This window comes from Acipenser ruthenus, chromosome 5, assembly GCF_902713425.1.
Source record: "Acipenser ruthenus chromosome 5, fAciRut3.2 maternal haplotype, whole genome shotgun sequence".
Lineage (NCBI taxonomy): Eukaryota > Metazoa > Chordata > Actinopteri > Acipenseriformes > Acipenseridae > Acipenser > Acipenser ruthenus.
In genome coordinates this window covers 5,336,271-5,363,316 of record NC_081193.1, presented here as the reverse complement: position 1 = coordinate 5,363,316, position 27,046 = coordinate 5,336,271, and the positions used below count along the sequence as shown (strand labels likewise).

At 38.8% G+C, this 27,046-nt stretch overlaps 1 protein-coding gene across 1 annotated transcript in view; it reads left to right on the top strand.

The window, feature by feature from the left end:
• LOC117403006 (ephrin type-A receptor 7-like) overlaps window positions 1-26,717 on the top strand; it is an 84,155-nt gene extending 57,438 nt beyond the window's left edge. The window contains exons 6-17 of the mRNA XM_034004814.3: window positions 917-1,041; window positions 3,816-3,984; window positions 8,206-8,314; window positions 8,926-8,981; window positions 10,983-11,108; window positions 11,550-11,735; window positions 12,470-12,531; window positions 12,833-13,042; window positions 13,293-13,442; window positions 16,584-16,777; window positions 22,946-23,101; window positions 23,924-26,717. Of these exons, the coding sequence (XP_033860705.1) occupies window positions 917-1,041; window positions 3,816-3,984; window positions 8,206-8,314; window positions 8,926-8,981; window positions 10,983-11,108; window positions 11,550-11,735; window positions 12,470-12,531; window positions 12,833-13,042; window positions 13,293-13,442; window positions 16,584-16,777; window positions 22,946-23,101; window positions 23,924-24,038 (1,658 nt within the window). The 3' untranslated portion in view covers window positions 24,039-26,717. The remainder of the gene's footprint in view (window positions 1-916; window positions 1,042-3,815; window positions 3,985-8,205; window positions 8,315-8,925; window positions 8,982-10,982; window positions 11,109-11,549; window positions 11,736-12,469; window positions 12,532-12,832; window positions 13,043-13,292; window positions 13,443-16,583; window positions 16,778-22,945; window positions 23,102-23,923) is intronic.
• Window positions 26,718-27,046: the final 329 nt, after the last annotated feature.

Below are 27,046 nucleotides of genomic sequence, written 5' to 3'. Positions count from 1 at the left end.
TTTTAGAATAATATTTTGGTTTACTGTATTGTACAGTGTGTGTGCAGTGTACAGACATGAGACATGACACAACTGTAAATTGTGTAATATTTTTTATTTTATAAATTAATAATGAATTTATTTAGAACATTACAAGAAAATTTTTTTGTTTAAATGCCATTGCAAAAGTAGCAAAATATAATGTCAAAATTGTATTATTAGGCATCCACTGTGCATTTATAAACCAACAATTTTGTGCTGGAAGTAGAATTCAGTATTTCCTTAAAATTAATTAGAAGATAAAGTCTAGTTAATATTATCAACACTTGATAACACATGTATGGATAAAACTAATGAATTAGTTAAATCTCTCAAGATTCTAACAATGGTGATCATAATGCTGCTTATTACAGCACACATTTCAATTCACTGGATGCATTTCTGTATTCTTACCCCCATAATAAAAAATAAACAGCATGTATTTAAAACAAAAGAAAAAAGCAAATCTTATTGTCATAATGCTTATGTAATGATCTCCATGAGTTACAATATAGACAAATTAATGACTGTGTTGTTTAGATTTTATAGAACAACTTTATTAAATTATTGTTGTGTCTTTCTTTGTTACCAGGAGAAAACCAATGGCTTTTTTTCTTACTTAATTTTGAATTAATTTGCCTAATTGTTATTCATAACCCATCAATTCCCGATTTCTACTGACTGGGATAATGCTATCTTCCGCTGTTTGCACTTTCATTTACATTTCTATTACAGTGTAAACATTAACAAGCAACTGTTTGAATATTCATTAGCGTCTGTAATACAAAAAAATGCAATATTGTCCTTTTATATGATAATGAATGATTTGGTTCTGAGGTTTGGTTACAGACGTGGAGTGAGTTTGCCTAGTGTTTATTGAAATGTCTTGTTCAAACAGCTCCCTCGCAGGTTGGTGAAGTCATCAAGGAGAGAGTGAGGCAGAGGAGCATTCAGCTTTCCTGGCAGGAGCCAGAGCTTCCCAACGGGGTCATCACAGAATATGAAATCAAGTATTATGAGAAGGTAAGTGTCGAGAGCAGAACCGTACCACTGGTAACGCAACATGAAATACACTCTTTGGATCTGTTTTTGTCAAGCTTTCTGTTTATTTCTGAACCTAGGAAGCTATGCCCGTAGGGCAGAGTAACCAGATCTACTTATTTATTGTCTATGAGGTCTGATACAATAACCCTGATAGAACAGAGGAATCCACATGTAATTTACTTTAAAATCAATCTATCTCTCTCTCTCTCTCTCTCTCTCTCTCTCTCTCTCTCTCTCTCTCTATATATATATATAAGATTGTCTGCTACTACTTCTTTTTGTATCTACAATTGTATCTTCTTTTTAGCAGTACTGTTTTTCACAGTACTGCTAAAAAATTAGGGCAGGGAACAAAAATGAATTACATTACATAGATTTTTTTAAAAATCTTTACTAATACAGTATGCAAGCTGCATCTTTACCCTGGGTGTTAGATGAATATTGTGCTTTAATAACTAAAGGAGTCATTGTGTAAGTGACTTAAACTGGAGATCCTGGGCTGCGTTCAATAAGCCGAGCGTGCTTTTTTGTGGCGCTATGAGGTGGAAGTTAGGTCTTATTGAACAGTATGTTAGCGAACGATTTCACAAAATGGCAGACAAAGTTGCAATGGCGTTAGTTTTGCAGGAGTACTGGAAGATAGACAGCATCATGCATGCATGACAGTATACTCAGCAACGAATATTGCAGCGTTAGCGGCTGTGACAGCAGTGAACTCAAATAGTAGACACTGTTAATGCATTTTGACACGCCCACAGTCAACTTCTGAGAGTGTTAGCTAACGTTACAGAGCGCTTTTTTGTAACAGGTCATTCAATAGAAAACGTTACGGAACGTTCTGAGATATTATAAACGAGGCAGCAATACACCCAGAAACACATAGAAATAGGAGTCTAATAATACAGTACATCATATTATAAACTTAATATAAGCTTTTCAATTATGCAGTCTTGCTAATTTGTGCCGGGGAACCTCTGGGAGTGCAGTCATATTCCCGGTACCTCTCATAAAATGCTTTCTTTTTAAATTCTCAACACAGTTGTATCAAGTCTGCAAGTTCTTGTGTGCGCGCTAAAGAGAGACAGTCCGCTGCCACATTTGTAGCCTGCTTTAAATTACTTTACTTTTCAGCTTGAGTGCCTTTAAGTAAGATGACACTGGCTGCAACTCTGTTGTCGTTTTTTTATACACAATTAAGCTTACTTGATTTAAAAAAACGTCATGAACGATACAAGCAACTTCTTACACTACATCAATTTCAACTATGAACAACGACACATTTTTAATGAAAAAAAATATATTGTAGCCTACTTTAATAGGAACATTAGCCTGGTATATTATATTAAACCAAAACAATACAAAATAATAACAATGTGGTTCTCGCTTGCCTTTTTCAATGAATGTAATTTAATTAATAGAGAATAAAAACATACTAAGATAACAACTACCTAGCGTAAGTTTAATGAATCGTTTTTGTAATCTACCAGTGGCTTCTGTTGCATACATGTCGTGCAGACAGTGGCTCGTGTTCGGGTGCGTATTTTTTTTTTAATCAATCGTTATCCTTCTGGAGTCCTCTGAATGCCTTTTAATTTTTTTTTTAACCATTTAAATGCAAAACCATAACATAACATGTATACAGTTTTATTTTAATTTATTTATTATTTGTCCAGTGGTTGCCTTTAATTAATTTTTCAGCACATACTACTACTTTGTATATGATGTAGAGTATGTGATTGTAAACATCTTAACACTAGTACAATACTCTTTCAAATAAACGTGCTCTGATTTTGAACGTGCGCTTCTTAAGGACGGTATTATTGTCATCGCTTGCACCCCGGCACCTCTTTCTTTACAAATTAAGCACTGCCTATTAAAATAAATACAAATAAAAATATTACCAGTGCCTTACTTGTTAGTCAGTCAGGCAGTGTTCAACAGGGTACTTTCAGTTCCTTTTTTTCTGCTTGTTTTTCTTGTTTACACGGATGTTGGGACAAAACGCTTTTATCCAGCCTCTCACAATTGATTCGCATTTGCCAACTTTTAAATACAGTGGTTTAGCCCCACTTTTGACTCGATCAATAGCTTTTTTTTTTTTTTACCCAGTAATGATGTACTCAGCAGTAACCAGTGTTGAGCTCGAAAGAAAATTCAACCGCCAAATCAAATGTTTAACTTTCTAATAAGGCTAATTATGTTAGTGTTATTTTATTTTTCATCATATTTAATTTCAACTAGAAGCAAACCATGTATTTTTCTAAATTGGAAAACGTTGGTATCACCTACTTACATAGTTTGAATTGGTTGCATTTTGTCAGCTAGCCTTTGTACGTGTGGTTTTCATTGGTCGCATTTGGTCATCTGTGTAAATGGTTTCATTGGGTGGAAGGGAAATTATGCCACAATCACTGCTTCCGTACAGTACATGTATACGACTGTATCATGAATTTGTAGTCGATAATAATACAGAACATAAACACAATTGTAATTGAGTCTATAAGCCCCCTGAGCCCCCCCTGGTTGCACCCCTAGCCTCACTACATGTCTCTGGTGGGATCGCTTCATCTCCCGCTGCTGTAGTCCACTTTCTCACTCAGCCCTCAAAGTTCGGTATTCACAGTTGCATATTTTATTATGTCACTCTGTTAGCTTCCCTTTATGGTAGATTTTATGAGAAATTAAATTATGAAGGGCCTATTTTCCTTACTCTGATGACTTTTTTCTTTGTCTTTTTTTTTCTTTCTTTAAAGGATCAAAGGGACCGCACTTATTCAACTGTGAAAACAAAGTCTACATCAGCCACTGTCAATAACCTGAAACCAAGCACAGCATATGTGTTTCAGATTCGAGCTTTTACTGCTGCAGGCTACGGCACCTATGGTCCAAGACTAGAGGTCATAACACAGGAGGAAGCTACAGGTAATACACTGATATTACCAATTTTACAAGGACTGCCCTAATGCTAATGCATCTCATTTATTAAAGAGTGTATTGGAATAAAAAACTGTATAGATAAAACTCATTGTCAGCATTACAGTAACGAAGGCAGTGATCAGTATCCAGGTATTGTACACAATACTACTTTAGAATTCCTGTTTAAAATCACTACCTTACAAATAAACAACTTATACAAAAACATAATAGTAAGCTGTTCTTTCCTAATTGTGGATAAACTGGTACCTTTGGGGGTCCCAAAGTAAACCTACAGTTTTAAACAGGTTTGGTTATGAACACACCTCTTAAACACCAACTTAAAACGCAACACACAAGTACCCATAGTAAGAGTCCTTTAACTAAAAAGAAAAAACACGATACTCCATGTTAAACAAAACGAAGACTTAATAAAGAAAACTATCAGCACTAAATAAACTCTGTAGAGCAAACCTTACATTCTGATTTATATTCATCAAACACAATAAGTGAAACATTTACACTGTGTCAGAGAACAGGATTTGTGTGACATTATGATTTTTTTTTTGGTAATTTTTTTAATTATATATATATATATATATATATATATATATATATATATATATATATATTTGAAAATACACATCTTATGATGCACTTGGACACATCATCAGTGATGTAACCTGAGGTCATCGGGTGTTTTTCGCCTCTGTGGCGGTCTTAATGGCCTTCCTCCTGTTGGCCCCTGTGATGCCCAGTAGGCTATAGGCCCTGTAGAGGGATTGTCCAGCGAACCTTCTGCAGCCCACTTCAATGGGCTCACACCTTCCTCTCCACCCCTGACTGCGGCACTGCTCCACCAGGCCCTCTTTCTTTCGTTGGCCTCCTCAATGCGATCCTCCCAAGGGACGGTGAGCTCAAGTAAAATTACTTGCTTGGAGGTTTCAGAAAGCAGCACAATGTCTAGCCTCAGTGTCGTCACTGTGATGGTGTCTGGGAACTTAAGCTGCTTTCCCAGGTCAACTTTCAACTCCCAGTCTTGAGCTGTTGCGAGAAGACCTGTGGAGGTTCTAGCAGCTGGTGTTGGCTTTTCCCCAGCTCTGACAAAAGTGATGGCCTGCTTCGCTGGTCGGAAGAGCTTGCAGTGGCTAATTCCACTGCAGATGGCATCTGCTATGGCTCTGAGCACCTGGTCGTGGTGCCAGCGATAGCGACCTTCGCCTAGGGCTTTTGAGCAGCAGCTGAGGATGTGCTCAAGGGTTCCTTTCTTCAGGCACAGAGGGCATGATGGTGAATCGACCTTGCCCCAACAGAACAGGTTGGATGGATCGTAGACTGCCTGAATGATAAACTTGATGCGATGGGGCTCGGCCTTCCAAAGCTCAGACCATGTGACCTTTCGCTCCACCGCTTGCTCCCATCTTGTCCAGGCTCCTTGTTGCCGCATTCCAACCATCCTGCTGGCTCGCTCCTCCTCGACTGCTGCTCGCACTTCCTCCTGCACTAGCTTCCGTCTGTCTTTCCCTTGGGCCTTGTCGTAGCGTGGCGTTATAATGCTACCAAGGCCAGCTCTTCCGGGAGTCACCGTGCCCACCAGCACGCTGTGCCATAGCCGTGACTCAGCCTGCTCCACTGCATCCTGAGCCCTCCACTTTCTCCCTGTCCTCACCTCTATACCGGCTTGGGAGACTTTTGGGTTGCTTGACTCCCTGTATTACAGCACCTCCCTTGTACGGGTCACCATGAATTCCTCATTCAGGCTGCTGATGGGTAGCTTTAGCTTGTTCTTCTGACCGTACAGGGCGATGCTGCTCAGGCTTCGCGGTAATCCCAACCACTTGCGAAGGTAGCTATTGACCCTTCTCTCGAATCCCTCGACTGTGGAAATCGGGACCTCGTAAACGAGGAGGGGCCAGAGGATCCGTGGGAGGACACCATGTTGGTATATCCAGGCCTTGAACTTACCAGGTAGACCTGACTTGTCCACTGCAGCCAACCACGCTTCCAGCTCCTGGTTGGTCATCTGGATGGATGCTGTATCCCTCAGGCTGCTGTCAAACATCTTGCCCAGACTCTTTACCGTGTCTCTGTTTCTCTGTGATGGATGGAATCTGTGCGTCTCCAATGGCAAAGCGGAACTTGTCCACCGTCTTCCCCCTCTTCAGCACCAGGGATCTGGACTTCTCTGGCTTGAAGCTCATCTGTGCCCAGGTGACAAGCTTTTCCAACCCCTTCAGAATCCACCTACTTCCTGGGACAGATATTGTTGTTGTCACGGTCAGGTCGTCCATGAAGTCTCTGGTACGAGGTTGTCGCACACCAGACTTGGTCAACGGGCCTCTGCATTCCACCTCAGCTGACTTCACCAGCATGTTCATGGCAAGGGCAAACAGGATCACTGAAATGGTGCAGCCAGTGATGATTCCCTTCTCAAACATGTGCCATTCCGATGTTATGGACCTTGAGGTGACTCTCAAACTGAAACTGTTGTAATAGTCCAGTATGAGATCCCTGATCTTGCCTGGGACATGGTGCCGATCCAAAGCCACTTCAACCAGTTTGTGGGGTATGCAGCCATAGGCGTTCGTGAGGTCCAACCACAGCACAGCAAGGTCTCCTCTGTTCTCCCGGGCTTCCCTGATTAGCTGCGTGACCACGTCTGTGTGCTCCAGGCACCCTGGCTCCTTTGGGATCCCTCCTTTCTGGACTGATGTGTCAATGTAGAAGTTCTTCAGGAGGTAGTCTGTCAGACACCTGGCCATAACGCTGAAGAATATCTTTCCTTCAACACTGAGCAGCGAGATGGTTCTGAACTGGTCGATGTCCTTCGAGTTCTCCTCCTTCGGAATCCATACACTTTCTGCACATCTCCACTGTTGAGCGACTTTGCCCTTCCTCCAGATCACCTTCAAGATTCTCCAGAGCCGATGTGGTAGCTTCAGGCAGCGTTTGTAGACCTTGTAGGGCACACCACTTGGTCCAGGGGCTGAGCTTGCTCTTGCCCTCTTGACAACCTCCTGTACCTCCTTCCAACTGGGCTCCTTCTCGTCGAACTCTGTGGTTGGTACTGGTGGAACTATCAAGGCCTTGCAGTGCTCCAGCTCTTTCTCTCTGGCCATGTCGCTATAGGTGCTATGGAGATGGTTGTCGATCTCATCTTTGGAGCAGGTAAGGTGGCCACTTCGCTTCTGCCCTAGCAACTGTTTGGTGAATCCAAATGGATTTGCTAAAAAGGCAGCCCGCTTCCTGGCCCTCTCTTTATTGCGCCTTCTATGCCACTCGGCTCTCCGCAAGGTTATGAGCTTCTTCCTGAGGATGTTGCGTAGCTCTAACAGGGCTCCGCTCTCTTCCTCACTCGCCTCCTTAAACTGTCGTCTCACGGTTCTCAACTCCTGCCTTATCTGGTGGATCTTTGCCGCTCTCTTGCTCATGTTGTATGGGGCCTTCACTGTTTTCTTCTCCTCCATGCCAAACCTCTCTGCAGCCAGGCTAACAATGATTGTCGTCATTGTCTGGAGACGTCTGTCTGCTTCACCTTTGGCTGTTACTTCAAGGACTGTGTCAGCATCTTCATCGAACTGGAACCACTCTTTCTCCTTGTTGGCTAGAGGCCACTTGACCCGCCGCTGTTCTTATGCTGTGCGTGAGGTTGGAGCTTGCATCACATGGAGGTTCCGGGCACTGTGGGGTGACTCCGGGCCTGGCTCCTCCTGCGTCTCACCAGGAATGATTCCTGTGCGCTGTGTCGCATGCGCCACCTGCACGCATTTCATCCTGGCCTGGTGGATCTTCAGGCCACGCGGGTTCTTGCAGACCTTACCGCAAACACATTCCATACTCGTCGTCGTTAGTCCATTGCAAAGTGTCAATATCCTTTGGTCCGTCCGACTGGGGTGCTCATCCTCCCCCCCTCTCGGGCACCCCTGGGGTATATCTCCGTAGTTTGATATATATATATATTTTGCAGCTTTGAGCCTTTAGCTCCTAAATTGCTATTGTATTTGTTATTATTTCTATTGTAATTGCCTATGAGTCATATTGATACACCAATAAAAAACTCTTTATTGAAATGATGTTATTAAATATTTATAAAGACAGGGTAAATACACATTTTTGGAGGAGATGCCCATTGATTTAACCAAAATGTGCCTTTCTGATATCTTGCATGTGATCTGTTAACTGCCTGTGAGTCTGACACTAATTGTTCCTTGTAATATAACATTCTTTCAGCCACAGCCGTCACCAGCGAACAGAACCCCGTCATTATCATAGCTGTAGTCGCTGTGGCAGGGACCATCATCCTCGTCTTCATGGTGTTTGGATTCATTATTGGAAGAAGGTATGCACTCGCAGGCCCTTCTGACCTTCCACTGCGGTGAGACGATGTTTGTGAATTAGGCTTTCAGTCACCCCATCAAATGAGGTGACAATTTTGTCTGACGGATTACATTCAGTTTCTTACTAACGGGAACACAATTACATTAATTGCAAGAAAGTTCTGGTGAGAGTCAACGTCTCATTTTCAGTGTATTCCCTGTGGTCGACTGGGCAGACAAATATTTCATGTTTCAAATCTAGCTGTTCTTTAAAATAGAGTTTGATATTCATGAATGGGAATTACAAATATTGAAAAACAACCTCATAGAGTGAAAAGTTACTGACAGCACAGGAGGCAGAACCCAGTTATCCATATATTTGATTTGATAGTATAAATGGAGGATCGCTTGCATGACTTTCTAAATACTGTACAAAAAACAGGTCTGTTTCAATGGAGGGTAAAACAATAACATCCTGGTTCTCAGCTGTAATACTAGACAGACCACAGAGGCTTTTGTAGCATTTGTTATTTGCACATAAACATTGTCTCTCACTGTTGTGGATGCATTCTTTTTTAAAATCCAAAAACATGAATGTATTCATTTTTCACGTATTTGTTGTTTGCTTATTAAGGCACTGCGGCTACAGCAAAGCAGACCAGGAAGGAGATGAGGAGCTTTACTTTCAATGTAAGTGGCTCATGGACTGTATTAGCATTTCATATTTGCATTGCCAGAGAAGAAAAAATACAATCATTTTAGGTTGATTCAATTTTGATTACACACTTTAAAAAAAACACTCTGTTTTAGCTGTCATTCTGACAGCTGTTTGAGTACTAATAGGCGAGCGGGCGAGGGGGGGGGGAGCACTTGAAAGTAAATCAGGCTAAATTTACAAAAACATCATGCCATGTAAATATATAAAACTGGAACACATTTTAAGCTAACATTTATCATCCTGTACATCTTCATTTGCTGTATCTACTGTATAATGTATGGTCATACTGTTCCAAGGTTCTCTTCTTTGGCTACCTTTCCATTAAGTGTTTCACACCGTCCTAATGATCCCCCTGGAGATGCAGTTGCAGATAGTTTCATAGCCAACCTGTGCTGATCTGGGCCATAGGCAAACTGCTGATCAGGAAACAAAGGGTCAGGGTGTCACATGGCAGTGCTGCAGAGAGCTGGCTGCCACAGAGAGAGAGCACAGCGAGTGTTACTAAATACCTGTTAGATCAACTATTTGAGAACAGATGCATTCACAACGTAGATTTTTCTTTTCTTTTTTTCTTTTTTTTTTGCTGTTTAAGATTATAAAAGTACTGGTGCAGCAATATTAAATTAAGAAATGCTGCAGGCTGACAGATGATAGATACCATATAGAATCGGGTTTGCAGGCCCAATTTATCTTGTGCGTTGCATGGGAGATTGCAGGAAGACATTTCCTATCAGATTCTGAGACAGCTTGGACGTATGAAGCAATTATAAATGAGAGTGGAGAGAATTTCATTTGGCATCACTCCCTGTTTGGAAGTGAAAGGCATGTAAAAGTAGACAATATAATGTCAGAACTCATTTTTATTTGTGACATTGTATCAACTGATGTGGCTTTGAGGGAATCCAGGTAGGGCAGGATACTTAATACAAATTAATGTATAGATCCGAGATCCTAGTCTTCAAGATCCTAGTACAATTCATATTGTATCATAGTCATTAATTTAAAAAAATGCTTTTTGACATCTAGGTTGTTTGTAAGTGTGTTTTAAATACAAAACAAAACTATAAAGCTATGTTGTATTTATTTGTTATCTCACCAGCAATACGAATAAAAACAAAAATGTAATTTAAATCACACTATATATAAAGCTGTATTGGTGTTGTTGCTGAAGAATTTCCAAAGAAAGTACACACATTACATTTCATTGGGGAAACAACAGCCATATTGCAAGGTAACTTCATGTCTGTGACTTTCTTTTTTAAAGCCTGTCTCTAGAACTTCTTGTACTGCAGTTCCATTTTGAACAGTGCAGACAGTATCTACCAGAAAGTCAGTGGAGCGAGTCCATTCTGTTTATTTCCACCTTACCATGTTTCCAGGCTTGTGTGAGATCATTCGTCACTGCTGTTTGATGTCTGTATGCTGTATTAGGACTGGTCTGTCAGAATCTGTGAGGCAGCTTGAATAAGGAATTATTCAGGGCTTTTTAGGGATGCATAAGGCTATCTCAGTGCAAGCTTGTTGCAACAATAGTGAAGAATTGAATCATTAAGTGTTGTCTGTGTGAACTATAGGGAGTTATTAACTTTTTCCTGATTCACTCATGGACTTCCATGGAAGAATCAATAGTCCCCCAGACAATGAACTGCACCATATTGCTGCCAGTCACACATTAAAAGCAGTATGTTCCCTATCCTGATGGCAAGTTCAATTTATCTGAAGCTGCAATGCAGAATATAGCTGTAATCAGTGTTTAATACCAACAGCCTGTAGGAAAAGTAGTTTAGCTGTTGAAGAGAGGGAACTCTTGCTTGTAACTTTTAACCAACCTCTTGACTTAATTCATTTTCATCAGCCTGTATTCAAGTAATGCATATTGAATAGAGCTCTTTGTAATTGTGTACCAGTCAAGTGTTGGCTGCGTGGTGTGCTTACGTAATGGGAACTGTAGCCATTTCTTATTCTTCTTACAGTTAAATTTCCAGGCACCAAAACATATGTTGACCCTGAAACCTATGAGGACCCGAATAGGGCTGTCCATCAATTTGCCAAGGAGCTGGACGCCTCGTGCATTAAGATTGAGCGAGTAATCGGAGCAGGTAAGGCAGCTGCTTTTCTGGTCTGTTCTATTTAGCTGGAATATAAACCCATGCATCACAACGACAGCAAAATATTTATACCTTGAGTGGTGATGCTATTTCTTTCTCTATTTACTGACACCGAAGAAAAAAAAAACCTGCAATTAAGATGTGATTTTCATCTTGTAGACCAAGAAAATAACAATATATGTTCAGAATTCAGATAAATTACTTGTTTTCCCTGATTTTAAAAAATGCTGCTCTGTAAGCCTGTAAGGCTGTTTGTTATTATCTGATTCAATCATCACAGTTGTTGTATGTAACATGGTTACAGAGTGATGCCACTGTCTTTTAGTGGCAGTACTGACATCCGTCATAATAATATGCTATTGCGTTTACCAGTTTGTCACATACTAGCCACCAGGTCTTCTGTAGGTGACACAACCATTTGTTTTTTTCCAGGGGAGTTTGGAGAAGTATGTAGTGGACGTCTAAAGCTCCCAGGAAAAAGAGACCTGTCAGTTGCTATCAAAACTTTGAAAGTTGGCTATACAGAAAAACAAAGAAGAGATTTTCTTGGTGAAGCCAGCATCATGGGGCAGTTTGACCATCCAAATGTGGTTCATCTGGAAGGAGTTGTTACAAGGGGTAAGCAGTGTTCAGTTTGCTTGAGCATAATGGGAAGATAATAACAAAATGTTTTTGCTTTCCCAGAGCATTGGGGGGTCACATTCTCAGATAAACAGCTCATGACTGCTATAAAGAGCTGTGGCAATGTGGCCACGCCCTTGTGCGTAGTGTGTTTATATGTTACGTGAAGTGATTTGTGCCATCCTCGTGCTACAAATCTACATTTTTAAACACTCGTGCTCGTAACCCATATTATATCCTGTGTATTTTATACATAAACACCAACATTTACACACAACACGTAACATACAACACAGAAATGCACACAGGGGCGGAGCACACTGCCACAAGAGCACATGCTTAAATTACAAGTGAAAGAAAGAAGCAACATGTAGCCAGGGTTAAAAGGAAAGGGAAAACTGAGGTAGATTGTATGCTTTATAACTCTTCTTGGGAAGTAAACAAAAGTTAAAGACCAGTGAAGTATTTTCATTTCACTTTATCTAAACAAGCTGTTTACTCTTTATTTGTTACAGTCAGTCAGATTTGAAGCATTACCAATATAGGCTATCTCTGTAGAATACATTCTCTATCACTAGGGTTTTTATTTTATTATTTTTTGTGATTTAAAACATTGAGGATGTTTAGCTCACGTAAATGCTTCACGAAAGACCATTTATTAAAGGGTCTCGTGCAAAAAAAATAAAAAATTTAATAAGAAGCCATTTTTAAGCTTTTTTTCTTTTCTGCAGGAAAACCAGTTATGATTGTGATAGAATACATGGAGAATGGGGCGCTGGATGCATTTCTTAGAGTGAGTACCCCTACTGTTACCTTTAGCATGACATTTTAAACACAGTTCTAGTTGTCTGTATAAATCCCAAGGAAATAATTCATAGGAGTCAGACTGTCTTTATTTTTTTTATTTTATTGGCATGTACTTTTTCCTTTGGAAATATGGAAGCCCATAAAGGGGTTGAGGGTCTCCTAAAGGTAATGTAAAATCCCCATTTACTAGGACAGTGCCACTGTTTAAGAAGTGATGCGTCACATTTGTACACCACTAACTCCTTTAGAATCTCCACTTTTACCTGATTTCTTGTCTCTGTGTACAGAAACACGATGGCCAGTTTACAGTTATCCAGCTTGTGGGAATGCTGCGTGGGATCGCAGCTGGGATGAGATACCTTTCCGATATGGGATATGTTCATAGAGATTTGGCAGCACGTAACATTCTAGTCAACAGCAATCTTGTATGTAAAGTGTGTGACTTTGGCCTGTCGAGAGTAATAGAAGATGATCACGAAGCTGTCTACACCACAACGGTAAGCAAGCTTGTCTGTATTTCTTTAATACTCTTGACCTTTACTGTAACTTTAGAAACAAAAATTGAATACCAATGTTAAGAACAAGTCTTGTGAAAATGTAATATAATATCTAACATGTATAACATTTCTGTTACCATATCTTTGCTGTCTTTTCTCTTTAAGCAACAATAATAAGTTTTAGGGAATAAAACAGGATTTCATGGTCTTAAGATTTACTCCCATGACTGATGCAAGTTTTAATGAACAGGGCGGAAAGATTCCGGTCCGATGGACAGCCCCAGAAGCCATACAGTACCGAAAGTTTACTTCCGCCAGTGACGTTTGGAGTTACGGAATTGTAATGTGGGAAGTCATGTCCTATGGGGAGCGACCTTACTGGGACATGTCCAATCAGGATGTAAGTTATTTATTTATGTATTCTGTTACACTTATAAGTACAATGTTTAAATGGAATTCAGTCAAAGATATAGAAGGTTTGACTGAATAGACCAATACTTACAGCTGATTTGTTCCTCAGTATTATAAATTCCAGTAACACTATGTAACACAATTTTTGTTCCTGGGTAGTAAGTGTTATTTCCTAATTGCTTATGCCTCAAAAGTATAGAAAATGGCTATTATTCCCCACAAACTTTGCTTTTGTGACCAGGACAGTGATATTTTGAAATTTACCTATTTCCAATGAGAAAACGGGCGAATCTGTGTCTTTTCGTTCACATAAAGTCAGAAAAAAACAACATATGAATCCAAATTAACATGTATTTATACTAAAGTAATACAAAAATGACTACAAAAGATTTAGAAGTGAGTAGTTTTTCGAGATTTACGATTATACTGTAAATCACTTTCACGAATCAGCCCCCAAATGTAGTCTCCCATCATGTTCTCATTATACTGTCCTTGGTAGCGGCGTTCAAAGTCTAGTATATCCTGGTGGAAGCGCTCGCCTTGCTCCTCCGAGTACGCTCCCATGTTCTCCTTGAATTTATCAAGATGAGCATCAAGGATATGGACTTTGAGGGACATCCTACAGCCCATTGTGCCATAGTTCTTCACCAGAGTCTCAACCAGCTCCACATAGTTTTCGGCCTTGTGATTGCCCAGGAAGCCCCAAACCACTGCGACAAAGCTGTTCCAAGTCGCTTTCTCCTTACTAGTGAGCTTCTTGGGGAATTCATTGCACTCCAGGATCTTCTTTATCTGTGGTCCGACGAAGACACCGGCTTTGACCTTTGCCTCAGACAGCTTAGGGAAGAAGTCTTGAAGGTACTTGAAGGCTGCCAACTCCTTATCTAGAGCTCTGACAAATTGTTTCATAAGGCCCAATTTGATGTGCAGTGGTGGCATCAGCACCTTCCGGGGGTCCACCAGTGGCTCCCACTTGACGTTGTTCCTCCCCACAGAGAACTCGGTCCGCTGTGGCCAGTCCCGCCTGTGGTAGTGCACCTTGGTGTCCCTGCTGTCCCAAAGGCAAAGATAGCAGGGAAACTTGGTACAACCGCCTTGGAGACCCATCAGGAATGCCACCATTTTGAAGTCTCCTATGACCTTGATGCCATCTCAGAAAAATGCAGATATGTATCCACTTAGGCAGCTGGAACTAAACTGAACTGCTGGGCTTAAGGCCCCTGTATTTATACTACTATTTATATTACTGGAAAGTTCTAGAAAGTTCTAGAAGTTACTCCAAGTTTACTCAGCACTGAATCTATCTGGAATGTTCTGGATAATAGGTAAATTTCAAAATATCACTGTCCTGGTCACAAAAGCAAAGTTTGTGGGGAATAATAGCCATTTTCTACACTTTTGAGGCATAAGCAATTAGGAAATAACACTTACTACCCAGGAACCAAAATAAAATAAAAAATTTGTTACGGTGTAATCAGGCAGTGAAAATCCACAGCATACAGATTTAAACATGGCTGGCAGTGCCGATTATTTTTTGTTCACTTCCCTCCTCTGTGTTATTTATTTATATAAATGTATAATATGAACCATTCTAGAGAATAGCTTTCAAATAAATAAGTTAGGTTTGATATTCATGAAACTGGCCTTGAATTTTGCAGAAAAGGAAATGGAGTGTATTTGTATGATTCAGAACACTACCATAATTTCAGGACATTTTTACAAAAAAAATGACCATTTCAGAAACAGAGCATGACTGTTACATACCAGAGAATTTTACCCAGTCATGCAATTATTCAGTGTTACAGCGACAGTGCTCTTTTGGTTCATTTCGGGATGGATGACAATTATGATGCTATTCATTGCTCTGTTAACAAAAGTGGCTTTATTAGGGTATGGCTGAATTCAAATTCCATGCAAGCAGTGATGGGCAACATGAAATAAAGAATTTTAATCCAGCAGAGTTCAATAGGTCTTGTCTGGAAGGTGTCTGGCTGATGCCCTGTGTCTGTGGGAGCACTTTCCCATATTAGGAAATAGAGAAACTATTCATAACAGATAACCCTGCATACACGTACAAGGCTACGTATCATTTAACATTCACATCACAGTTAAACCTTTAAGCTTTGCTGGTTGAATGATAGACATCAAAGATTAAAAAAGACAAAACCGAATGACAAGTCATTTTAGTGACGTGCAAAATGGTTAATATTTGACAGGTTTCAATGTCAAAGAGTTTATGGTCTGTCAGGATGTAGAAAAACAAATACATTGGGGAACGCAAAAATAGATATTTACATTTTCTAGACAGTTCCAGTGTTTTGACACTTTATTCACATTTAAATTGGCCTGACGAGAATTTACTATGACTACGAAGGGAAGAAGCAGCACATTTTTTCACATATCAGAAAGTTAAAAGAAGTCAAGGCAAACTTGTTCATTTAACAGAATCTTAAGCATTATAGCACTGAGGTTGTTTATAGCAGTTGCTCTGTCTTTTACTATTGGTTAGTAGAAGTCTGGTTTGAAATATACTATTGCTGTCTGGTGTATTTGTCTAATTGTCTGGTGTATTTGTCTAATTGTCTGGTGTATTTGAAAACTCTAGTATAAGGACTCATTTTTATTGTTGCAGACACCTGTCTCATTAACACTTGGACACTGTGACCTTGTGCTTAAAATAATTTGTTATATGCTGACAACCAGCAGATGCACCAGGGTAGTCTGCTTATCCTTTAAAACATATGACAGCCAGCCATGCACAATTATCCAGTGAATACATTTTTAAAACATGGTGGATTATCAGATATCATGTGCTAAAAATGGAAAGACGCTCACCAATGGAAAGCAGTGTGGAGTAGTGGTTAGGGCTCTGGACTCTTGACTGGAGGGTCGTGGGTTCAATCCCTGGTAGGGGACACTGCTGCTGTACCCTTGAGCAAGGTACTTTACCTAGATTGCTCCAGTAAAAACCCAACTGTATAAATGGGTAATTGTATGTAAAAAATAATGTGATATCTTGTAACAATTGTAAGTCGCCCTGGATAAGGGCGTCTGCTAAGAAATAAATAATAATAACTAAAGAACTGCAGTTGTACAGAAAGCTCACCTTGCCTGGTTTTGTCCCCTCAAGGTAATCAAAGCTATCGAGGAAGGCTACCGTCTCCCAGCGCCTATGGACTGTCCACCTGGTCTTCACCAACTTATGCTTGACTGCTGGCAAAAGGAACGGGGCGAAAGGCCAAAGTTCGACCAAATAGTTGGCATCCTTGATAAAATGATTCGGAACCCCAATACATTAAAGACTCCCCTAGGCCACTGTAGTAGGTAAGGACTGCTTTGATATGGTCAGAAGCCAACTTTTCGGTATGTTTAACATACCTTTGTCAAGGGAAAGTGTGTTTGAAAACAAACCTGCAGGTACCAATAAGCTTTTGATGCCATGGTAACTACACTCACATCTGTTTAAATTTATTCATGTGCATTTTGTACATTATCTGATGTTATTTCTTCTAAAACTACAAATTGTAGGTCATATCGAAATCTCTCTGTATATATTGTAACACAGAATGTGTGGTTTTGGCAGGAAAGTGGTTAAGATCACCATGCCAAATGTAATTATTATTTGTTAATTTATTTAATTATTAATTATCACTTGCACCTGGATATTATTGTAAATTGGAGCCAGGTGCAGGGTATTAAAAGGAGAGCAGCTGGTCTCTTAAGGGCTGCTGTGTGAAGAGCCCGACTCTGAGTGTAATCAATCGTATCAACGAAAAAGGTACTGTGTGTACTGTTTTGTTTCGTTTTGTGTGTAAAACATGTTTGTGTTTTAATCGGGAAACAGCTTAGCCGTCCGATTGCATAGTTAGGAAACCTGTTTAGTGCTCTAAAATGGAGCTAGGTTTGTGTTTTGTTTTATTTATTTTGGTGCATAAATAAATAGCGCAACCGCATATTTTAAATCCACTTCCTGTGTGTTGGAACTAGGAAACGCTTGGAGGTGTATATATATATATATATTTTAGCTCAAAGAGTATTCACCCCCCTTGGACTTTTCCACATGTTGTAGTGTTACAACCTGGAATTAAAATGGATTTAATTGGGATTTTTACCATTTGATTTACACAACATACTTAACACTTTGAAGGTGCAAAATATTTTTTATTGTGACACAAAAGTTAATTAAACAAAAAAAAAGACATTTGTTGGTTGCATAAGTATTCACCCCCCTGAGTCAATACTTGGTAGAAGCACCTTTGGCAGCAATTATAGCTGTGAGTCTTTTTGGGTAAGTCTCTACCAGCTTTGCACATCTGGATCCTGCAATTTTTGCCCATTCTTCTTGGCAAAATTGCTCAAGCTCTGTCAAGTTGGATGGGGACCGTTGGTGAACAGCAATGGCTGTGTGTTTAGGGTCATTGTCCTACTGGAAGGTGAACCTCTGCCCCAGTCCCAGGTCTCTTGCAGACTGAAACAGGTTTTCCTCTAGAATTTCCCTGTATTTGGCTCCATCCATCTTGCCCTCAATCCTGACCAGTTTCCCAGTCCCTGCCAATGAAAAGCATCCCCATAACATGATGCTGCCACCACCATGCTTCACCGTGGGGATGGTGTTCTCAGGGTGATGAGCAGTGTTGGCTTTGCGCCACACATAGCGTTTTGCGCTAAGGCCAAAAAGTTAAATTTTGGTCTCATCAGACCACAGAACCTTTTTCCACATGTTTGCTGTGTCTCCCACATGCCTTTTGGCAAAATCCAAACAGGATTTGATATGGGTTTTTTTCAGCAATGGCTTTCTTCTCGCCACTCTTCCGTAAAGCCCAGCTTTGTGGAGCGCCCGGGTTATACTTGTCCCATGGACAGTTTCTACCATCTCAGCTGTGGCTCTCTCCAGCTCCTTCAGAGTTACCATTGGCCTCTTGGTTGCTTCTCTGACTAATGCCCTCCTTACCTGGTCACTGAGTTTTGGTGGACGGCCTTCTCTAGGCAGAGTCGCGGTTGTGCCATATTCTTTCCATTTTTTAATAATGGATTTAACGGTGCTCCGGGGGATGTTCAAAGTTTGGGATATTTTTTTATAACCCAACCCTGATTGGTACTTCTCCAGAACTTTATCCCGAACTTGTTTTGATAGCTCCTTGGTCTTCATGATGCTATTTGTTTAGATATGCTCTCTAACAAACTCTGGGGCCTTCCAGAAACAGGTGTATTTAATCTGAGATCATGTGACACTTTAATTGCACACAGGTGGACTCCATTCAACTAATTATGTGACTTCTGAAGGCAATTGGTTGCACCAGAGCTTATTTAGGGGTGTCACAGCAAAGGGGGTGAATACTTATGCAATCAAGATGTTTCAGTTTTTTATTTGTAAATAATTTTGAAAAATATGTAGATTTTTTTCCCCACTTCGACATTATGGACTATTTTGTGTAGATCAGTGACAAAAAATCATAATTAAATCCATTTTAATTCCAGGTTGTAACACTACAAAATGTGGAAAAGTCCAAGGGGGGTGAATACTTATGCAAGGCACTGTATGTATGTATATATATATATATATATATACCTCCAATGTTTTGATTCAAACACAGGCTCCCTTGAGAAAGATATGTACAACATATCGAAACGTTGGGCAGCTGGCTCTTTGAGCTAATATATATATATATATATATATATATATATATATATATATATATATATAAGGGATAACACACGACAGGGTGTGCATTGTGTTGCATTAACATGAGGCTGTATTTTTGTTTTCTTTGTTTTCATTAAGTTGTTGACTTGTTAGATCAGCTGAGGTTTTTCTTGTAATTCTAGACACTTGTCTACTGTCATGAATCTGAAAAGATCAAATGTGAAGAAAGGGATGTCTCTCATTTTGAAAATCTTTAAAAGACCTCTCACAACAATGTGTATATTTATTGCGAGTTTAATATGGCGTGTATTGTTCATTTATTAATCGAACTGTACTTAAATAAGTTCTGCCCTGCATTGTGCTATATATCTGCACCATTAAAAGTCCTCAACAACCAATCATTGTGCAGCATCTGAACATTCCATTTTATATATACCATAAAACTTCAATTAAACGCCTCTGGCGTTTATTTACAATATTTACCAGCAGACCGGGTGCATATTGGAGACCGGTGATTATTTGAGATCAGCATTTATATTAGATCTCTAGCTTCACATGCTTCATGTGGTCATTGAGAAGCTGCTAACACACAACCTTGTAGCAACATCATAACTAAATTTAAACATTCCAGCAACTTTGTTAAAGTTGTGTCAGTGGGAACTAAGTAGCAGGTTTGTTTTATAACAAAATTACATTGTATTGTACACCCTGAAGTATGAAGCGAAAGTATTTTTACAGTATTTTTATATGCACTGGTTAACAAGGATACAGTATGCAAAACATTTGAAAATGAACAAGCAGAAGTACGAATTTGTATACCAAGCATCAAAAGAAACATATCACTATTATAACACATTTATTTTTGGAAAAAAAAGTATATAAATGTTGGACATTGACGAAATGTTTTTGGTTTCTTTTTAATCACTCGATCATTCATCCTTGACCAAGACACGCTTGAGTGACTATGACTGAAGTATATGCACTTAATCATCTAATTAGCGAGGCAGTTGATTGGACACAGGATATGGAGTGATTTCAGCTGTTGAATTGTAAGCTTGAATAAAAGCAATAAAGAAAATCACAGAAAAAAAAAATGCCACGTCAGTCAAGAGAGCAGCGCCTTCGTGCAATCAGCATGTTGGAGTGTGGCGGAGTGTCCCGCCCCTATTTATTATTATTTGTATTTTTGTTAGCGGCGTGGGTAAAAGCGCCGCGTCTTTTATTATTATATTTAAAAACCCCGTGAGGATGCATGGCTGATCAGCTACTGATTATTTAACTAGCTGACAGTCATGCATCCTTACCAAACGCGTGCAGACTCTGGCCGAGGGATAATAAGATAATTACCAACTAGTTAATCCCTCGGCCAGAGTATATAAACCTGCAGCTCTCTGCATTTGAGGTTGAGAGTGTAGAGGAGAGTACGGGAGAGCGGAGAGAGAAAGCCACATTTGAAAAACAATTGCTAAAACGTGCTGGATTACCCAGCACATCACTTACTTGTTTGTTTGTTTGTTCATTCGTTTGGCCCTCGTGCCCTTTTGTTTTGTGTTTTGTTGGTTTGTTTAATATTTTGTTTGTTAATAAATACGCTGAGTGCTACTGCACTCAGCTTCACCCGCCCATCCACTGTTTGTGATTCAGTTACTTCCTGGTCCGTGACGTCATCACCCTCACCACTGCGAGCCAGACTGCCACATGGAGGCTGGACTGGGGCAGCGCACTGTGGCTCGCCGTCTTGGGTGCTCACAGCCAGCAATTTCAAACCTGGCGAAACGGTATAACCAGACAAACTCTGTCAATGACAGGCCACGAACTGGGAGACCAAGAGTCACAACACCTGCCCAAGATCGACAGATCATTTTGCAGCTTCTTTGTGATGTCAATTGTTAAATCAGCACAATAAAAAGTCACTGCACCTGCTCTAAAACAGAGTTTGTCATTTTTCAAACTCATCTAGTGAATTTTATCCAAATATAAGTGATACGTTTCTTTTGATGCTCAAATATAAGTGATAAGTTTCTTTTGATGCTCAGTATATTTAAAAATGGAATTAGATCTAACATTGTTGTTAATAATAATAATAATAATAATAATAATAATAATAATAATAATAATAATAATAATAATAATAATACAAACATCTAAAATGTTTTTTAAAATGAACAATAAAAGCAATAAGTATCATTATCAAAAATAATGTATTGTTTAATCTCAAACTTGTACACAACAAACTTGTTAATACAGCAAAACATGTTAAAATACACCAAAAGGTTTATATCTGGCCTACTTTCAGCACGCTTAAAATTATCAAAAATTGTAATAACGTAATAACTGCATTAAACAAATATGCATTACATGTTGGCCTACCTGAAAATACATTTTCTATTTTTATTATTTATTAATCCTGAGAGTCACTTTCATCGCTGTCACTTCATTACGTTCAAGCTCATCTTCCTCAGCTTCAATGGCAATGACAGAGACCCAGCATTTAATAGAAACCTGGCGTTTATTTACAATATTTGCCAGCAGACTCGCCGCTTATTGGAGACAGGCAATTATTTGAAGTTTTACAGTGTATATATATATATATATATATATATATATATATATATATATATATATATATATATATATATATATATATATGAGCTTCAGTGAGTTAGACAAAAATAATTTCATCTAGTGTTTCTGTGACTGTCACAGAAACCTGAGATTGAATTGTTTTCCTGTAACTCACTGAAGAGGCCCATCTATTATTTTTAATAATACATGGATACCCCTGTGATGCTAATATTAAAGAAGACGAGGTTCAGCAGTACAGTTGGGTTCTTTTAAATGTCGTGTTTCAGTGCTGTACAGACATTCTCTGTCGTTATCTGTTAGTGCTTCAGCTTTATCTGGATGATTGCCTTTACCTTGTTTTAATTTCCCGTTCCTCTCCAGTTTCTCTGAGATACGAATGTACCAGCTTTACATCATTATTTTTAACGTATTCTCATTTTGTTGGTCATTAATGAACATTTCTGTACTGTGTGTGTTGTCGAGTGATTGAAAACGGGACATTCTTTGTTTGAATTGAAAGTGATGGTCTCAAGGAGTCGAATGGGTCAAAATTCGAGTATATTTTCCTCTAGAGGAATTATCACTTTCTGACGTCACTACTGTGGTATTATGCCTTTTTATTCGAATGGCTCAGGATGAAAATATAGCCTTCATCCATGTATTTATATATATATAGCAATTGATATGTTACATATCAAAATGACTAAATTGTAAATGTATTTAACAATGCATATAATTTATTTGAGGGTGTGGTGAAGGGCTCTTCTTGCCTGGCTCTAACTAATAGATATATTACGTGACTCAATACAGAAAAGCCTGTTACATTAATGTGATCCTCCTAGCACAGAGAACCCCACTGGGACATGTTTCAAATCAAAATCTATTTACTATCAGAACAAGGTGGGACATTTCAACTGGGCCTTAGCTGAACCACAGCCTCTTCACAGGTCTCCATTTCAGAAAATCCAGCCCTCCTCTAAGGGCAGCTATACAAAGTTTTTTAAAACTGCTTTTGACGCATTAGATCTAATTTTAGGTGCTGGAACAAAATGCAGTACCTTTTATCAAAAAAGGGTAAAATCCATGTATTATTTTAATTTTCTATAAATACAGGGCAAGAGGATTATAGTACCAGCTGTTTGACTCTTTGTGCTAATTGCTCACAACCTTGGATTTCAACAGTAGCTAGAGTATAGCAATACCTTGCGCTTTCATTCCAGATGATTTTTGTGTGTCAGATGTAATGTACTAACATTTTTATTTGACGTTTGTTTGTTCTGCAGACCAATTAGCCCACTTTTAGATCAGAACACTCCAGATTTCACTACTTTCCGCTCAGTGGGAGACTGGTTGGAAGCAATCAAGATGGAAAGGTACAATGATAACTTCACAGCAGCAGGGTACAGCTCATTGGAATCAGTGGCCAGGATGACTATTGAGTAAGTTTGTTTCATTATGTCATTGAATGGTGTGTCTCTGTGTGTGTGTGTGTTTATAGAGCGTATCTGCTGTGTACATACTGCAGAAGCGAGCTGAAATACTACTGAGGCTTGAATGTGTATTGATTGAAAAATCTTTTGATATTTACTCTTGCATTGGCCAATACCTCCTTTATTACACCCATTTATAGTGTTTGCTTATTCTTATTATTATTATTATTATTTATTTATTTCTTAGCAGACGCCCTTATCCAGGGCGACTTACAATTATTACAAGATATCACATTATTTTTACATACAATTACCCATTTAAACAGTTGGGTTTTTACTGGAGCAATCTAGGTAAAGTACCTTGCTCAAGGGTACAACAGCAGTGTCCCTCACTGGGGATTGAACCCATGACCCTCTGGTTAGGAGTCCAGAGCCCTAACCACTACTCCACACTGCGTTGAATTGACACACACTGTGTTGAATTGTTTCATCCAGTCATACTGAACCAGTGTACAGTCCAAAAGGTATTTGGCTGTTGTGTCCAAAAAGTAAGTGGCTGTTGTGTTATTTTACAGAGAATCTGAAACACTGCAGTACAACATTGCCACATATAAAGGTGTAAATTGTATATATACGTTTTATGTAAAGTGATATAAAGATTCTCTCTCTTTCTCTCTGTCTCTAGAAAGAGAGAGAGAGAGAGAGAGAGAGAGAGAGAGAGAGAGAGAGAGAGAGAGAGAGAGGAAATGAATATATCTATCTTTCTGTCTCACTTTACGGTTTCCTAAGTCTGTTGCTGTTGTTTGTAACAAGTAATTCTGTCTTTTCCAGGGACGTGTTGAGCTTAGGGATCACATTAGTGGGCCATCAGAAGAAAATAATGAGCAGCATACAGACTATGAGAGCACAGATGCTGCACTTACATGGCACCGGTGTCCAGGTGTGACAAGCAACACTTCCTCCAGTTAGGAGGCAACAGGCTTCTACAAACTACAATGAGACGTTTACTAAGGATAATCATTGAATGCGCTGCTTCTTGCATCAAGACTCATGGGATAAACACATTCCTTATTCCTTAGTGCCGCCTTCCAGAGGTGGGAGGAGCTAACGCAGGGTCCATTATCAGCAGCTAAGAAGATGTCAAGAAATACTACCTGGCACATACAAAACCTCTGAAACCTCTGAGGAACTCTTAACTGTGTATTATAGAGTGACTGAGAATGTCGGGGGGGGGGGGGGGGGGGGTTGTACCTTCCTCCTTTTTGCTCATTAAAATATGTAAAGCATTTTTCCTCATTATTCTGGATAACTATTTCCTGAAAAATAATTATCTTTATAGAATAATTATTCCTTGGAGTGGTTGATTCAGTATTCGTTAAAGTTATGTTAGTTTATCCCAAACACTATGCTCATGTGTGGTGTATTATTTTCCTTTTTTATTAGCGGAGAACAGGGTAAAGGGAAAGGCAATCAGTGATCTTGAAATGTCTTTTTAAAAATGTTTTCAAGCAGGTGTAATTAGGAACAATTACCAATGTGTGATGAAGCAGAGACAATATTAATGAATTTCCAGTCAGTAGCAGTGTGGAGTTACTAAATCAGTCTGAGTGAGCCTGGGATTCATTTATTTCAAATTGTTTATAATGTTTACTGCTTGCAATATTTTAAATAATTGATCAAAGTATATTTTGAAGGTTTAAACTTTGTATTCTGGAACATGAATAAAGCTCGCAGATAGACCTCCGTAAGCTTAGCAATTAAAGGTACGTAATCATACTTTGAAATTTCTGTCCTGTAGGGATAACCGTAGTGTACTGGTAATCTTTTTTATTATATGTGTTTGCAGTTATATCTTTCTTAAAAGTTGCAATGATTTTACTTAAGCAATAATTACTCCTGATGGAACATGGCATCTTTCAGAATGTCAACGTTCTATGTTTCATAGATGTGCTTTAGTGTTCTGACCATACTTTGGAAAACTTCAGTCACTGGTGTGATAAAAACAGAAAGAGAGAGAATTTGTGAGTTATTGAAGCAGCTGGTGGTCACAGAGTTGTTTTGCATTATCAGATTTTCCGACCCATTAAAATTATAACGTATCCTTTTTGTTCTTTCTGATGTTTATTGGTTTAACAGGGCTCTATGATGAAACACGTGTTCTGTAATCTCATGCTGTCAGCCAGTTACTGGTGCCATTTGTTCCCATTTATACAAGGAATGAATGTTTTATCATTGCTTTCTTAGGCATGCTGCAGATTGCAGTATATTGTAAAGACAAGGATTTATAATAGGATTTTAAAAAGGGGCTGCTCCAAAATGTTCACATGTTGAAGATTTGTCTAAAACCATAAGTATCATATGTGGCTTGGCCTTGTCGTGTGACAAAACATTCGGTTCTATTGTTTGTCCCTTTACCACCTGTTTCTAATCTCAGTGCCCACTATTGAATGCAAATACTTCATCCTTTTACGTATTTCAGCATTTGGTCTGACCTGTAGCGAATAAAGGAACCATTTTCACAAGAGAAATCAGAATAATAAGCCCCACCCTGTATTCAGTCACAGTTTGTCCATAGTGTACCACATGTAAAACTGCATTACTCACTTAAATACGTAGTCAAAATTATATTCATTACTTCCAACAAAAGATCACAGGGTACATTTTAATGATCTAAATATGGCTGTGTTTTAATCAGTCCATCTGGTGGTTACTTATTAAACTCCCAAAATATGGTGGAAAGAGGTGTGTGGCAGAGCAGGTATGCAAACTTAAGTGGTGGTAGGTCTGTTTAGATCATTCAGAAATAACACATTCATTATCTGTATAACAAATTAATTAATCTTTTTTTAAATGTATATCTTTAAAAAAAGGTTTTTACCTTAAATGGGCACTTTTTATGTTTATTTACAGAGTTGGGGTCAATTCAATTTTTTCAATTCCAATTCCATTTCCAACCCCAGTTCCCAGTTCCCTTTTATACGTTTTAAGGCATAGTCTTTACTGGGGTTTATGCCATTGGCTTCATCAGGTTACCTGACAAGTTCATTAAGTTGTATACTGTATTTGTTTGCTCAATAAAGCCTTTGTTGTAAAATGATTGGAATAGGAATCTGAATTGGAATTGAAAAAATGGAATTGACCCCAAATCTGATGTTTAACCTCACAGACTTATTAAATTGAGATCAATAATGGTGTATTTTGAGCACAAGTAAAAGCTAAATATAGAACATGGTGGACTGCCCCCTTGAAGAGTGGCTGATGATTCCAAAGAATTTAGAATTTAGTGTGTCAGAAAGACCTTCGGGATCAAAGGGAAATGTGTAAATGTTCCTGTGTAAAACTTGTACATTTTATTTATATTGTCATTTTTGTACACACATTTCTCTGTAGTGAGCTCTGAATACATTGGAAATGCACTATATTTTTCTATCTCACTTGCAGATTATCTTCACCCATGTATTTTCAGGTGTACATAGTTACTCTCATTTAGGACCAAAGACGGCTATCGGTTACTTGTTTTGTTTATTGCTGTTTATTGCTGTTTTTGTTGTGTGTTGTACAGTGTTATATTTTGTCAATGTATTATTTATTTGTGTTGGATTAGAATATTTGATTATTTTCACTGGCCAAGTTTTTTTTTTTTTTCTTTTTTAACAGTATCATATTCTCAGTTCATTTCTTGTTTGCATAGACATTTTTGCTTTGTAACCTTTGTAATAGACTGTAAATATATTTTTGAAAATATAATACTATCTCTACAGAAAACAAACTGCCTATATATATATATATATATTTATTATGTGCTTATTACAAAAATGAGGCTTCCCCCGATTAACACTAGAACAATCAAAAAATCTTAGAAGGATAGTGGAGTCATTTTGACCTCTACTGTCTGTTTCTATCTGATAGTTGCCAGCAGTGTGATTTAATCACCATTATCCTTTCTGCTAGTAT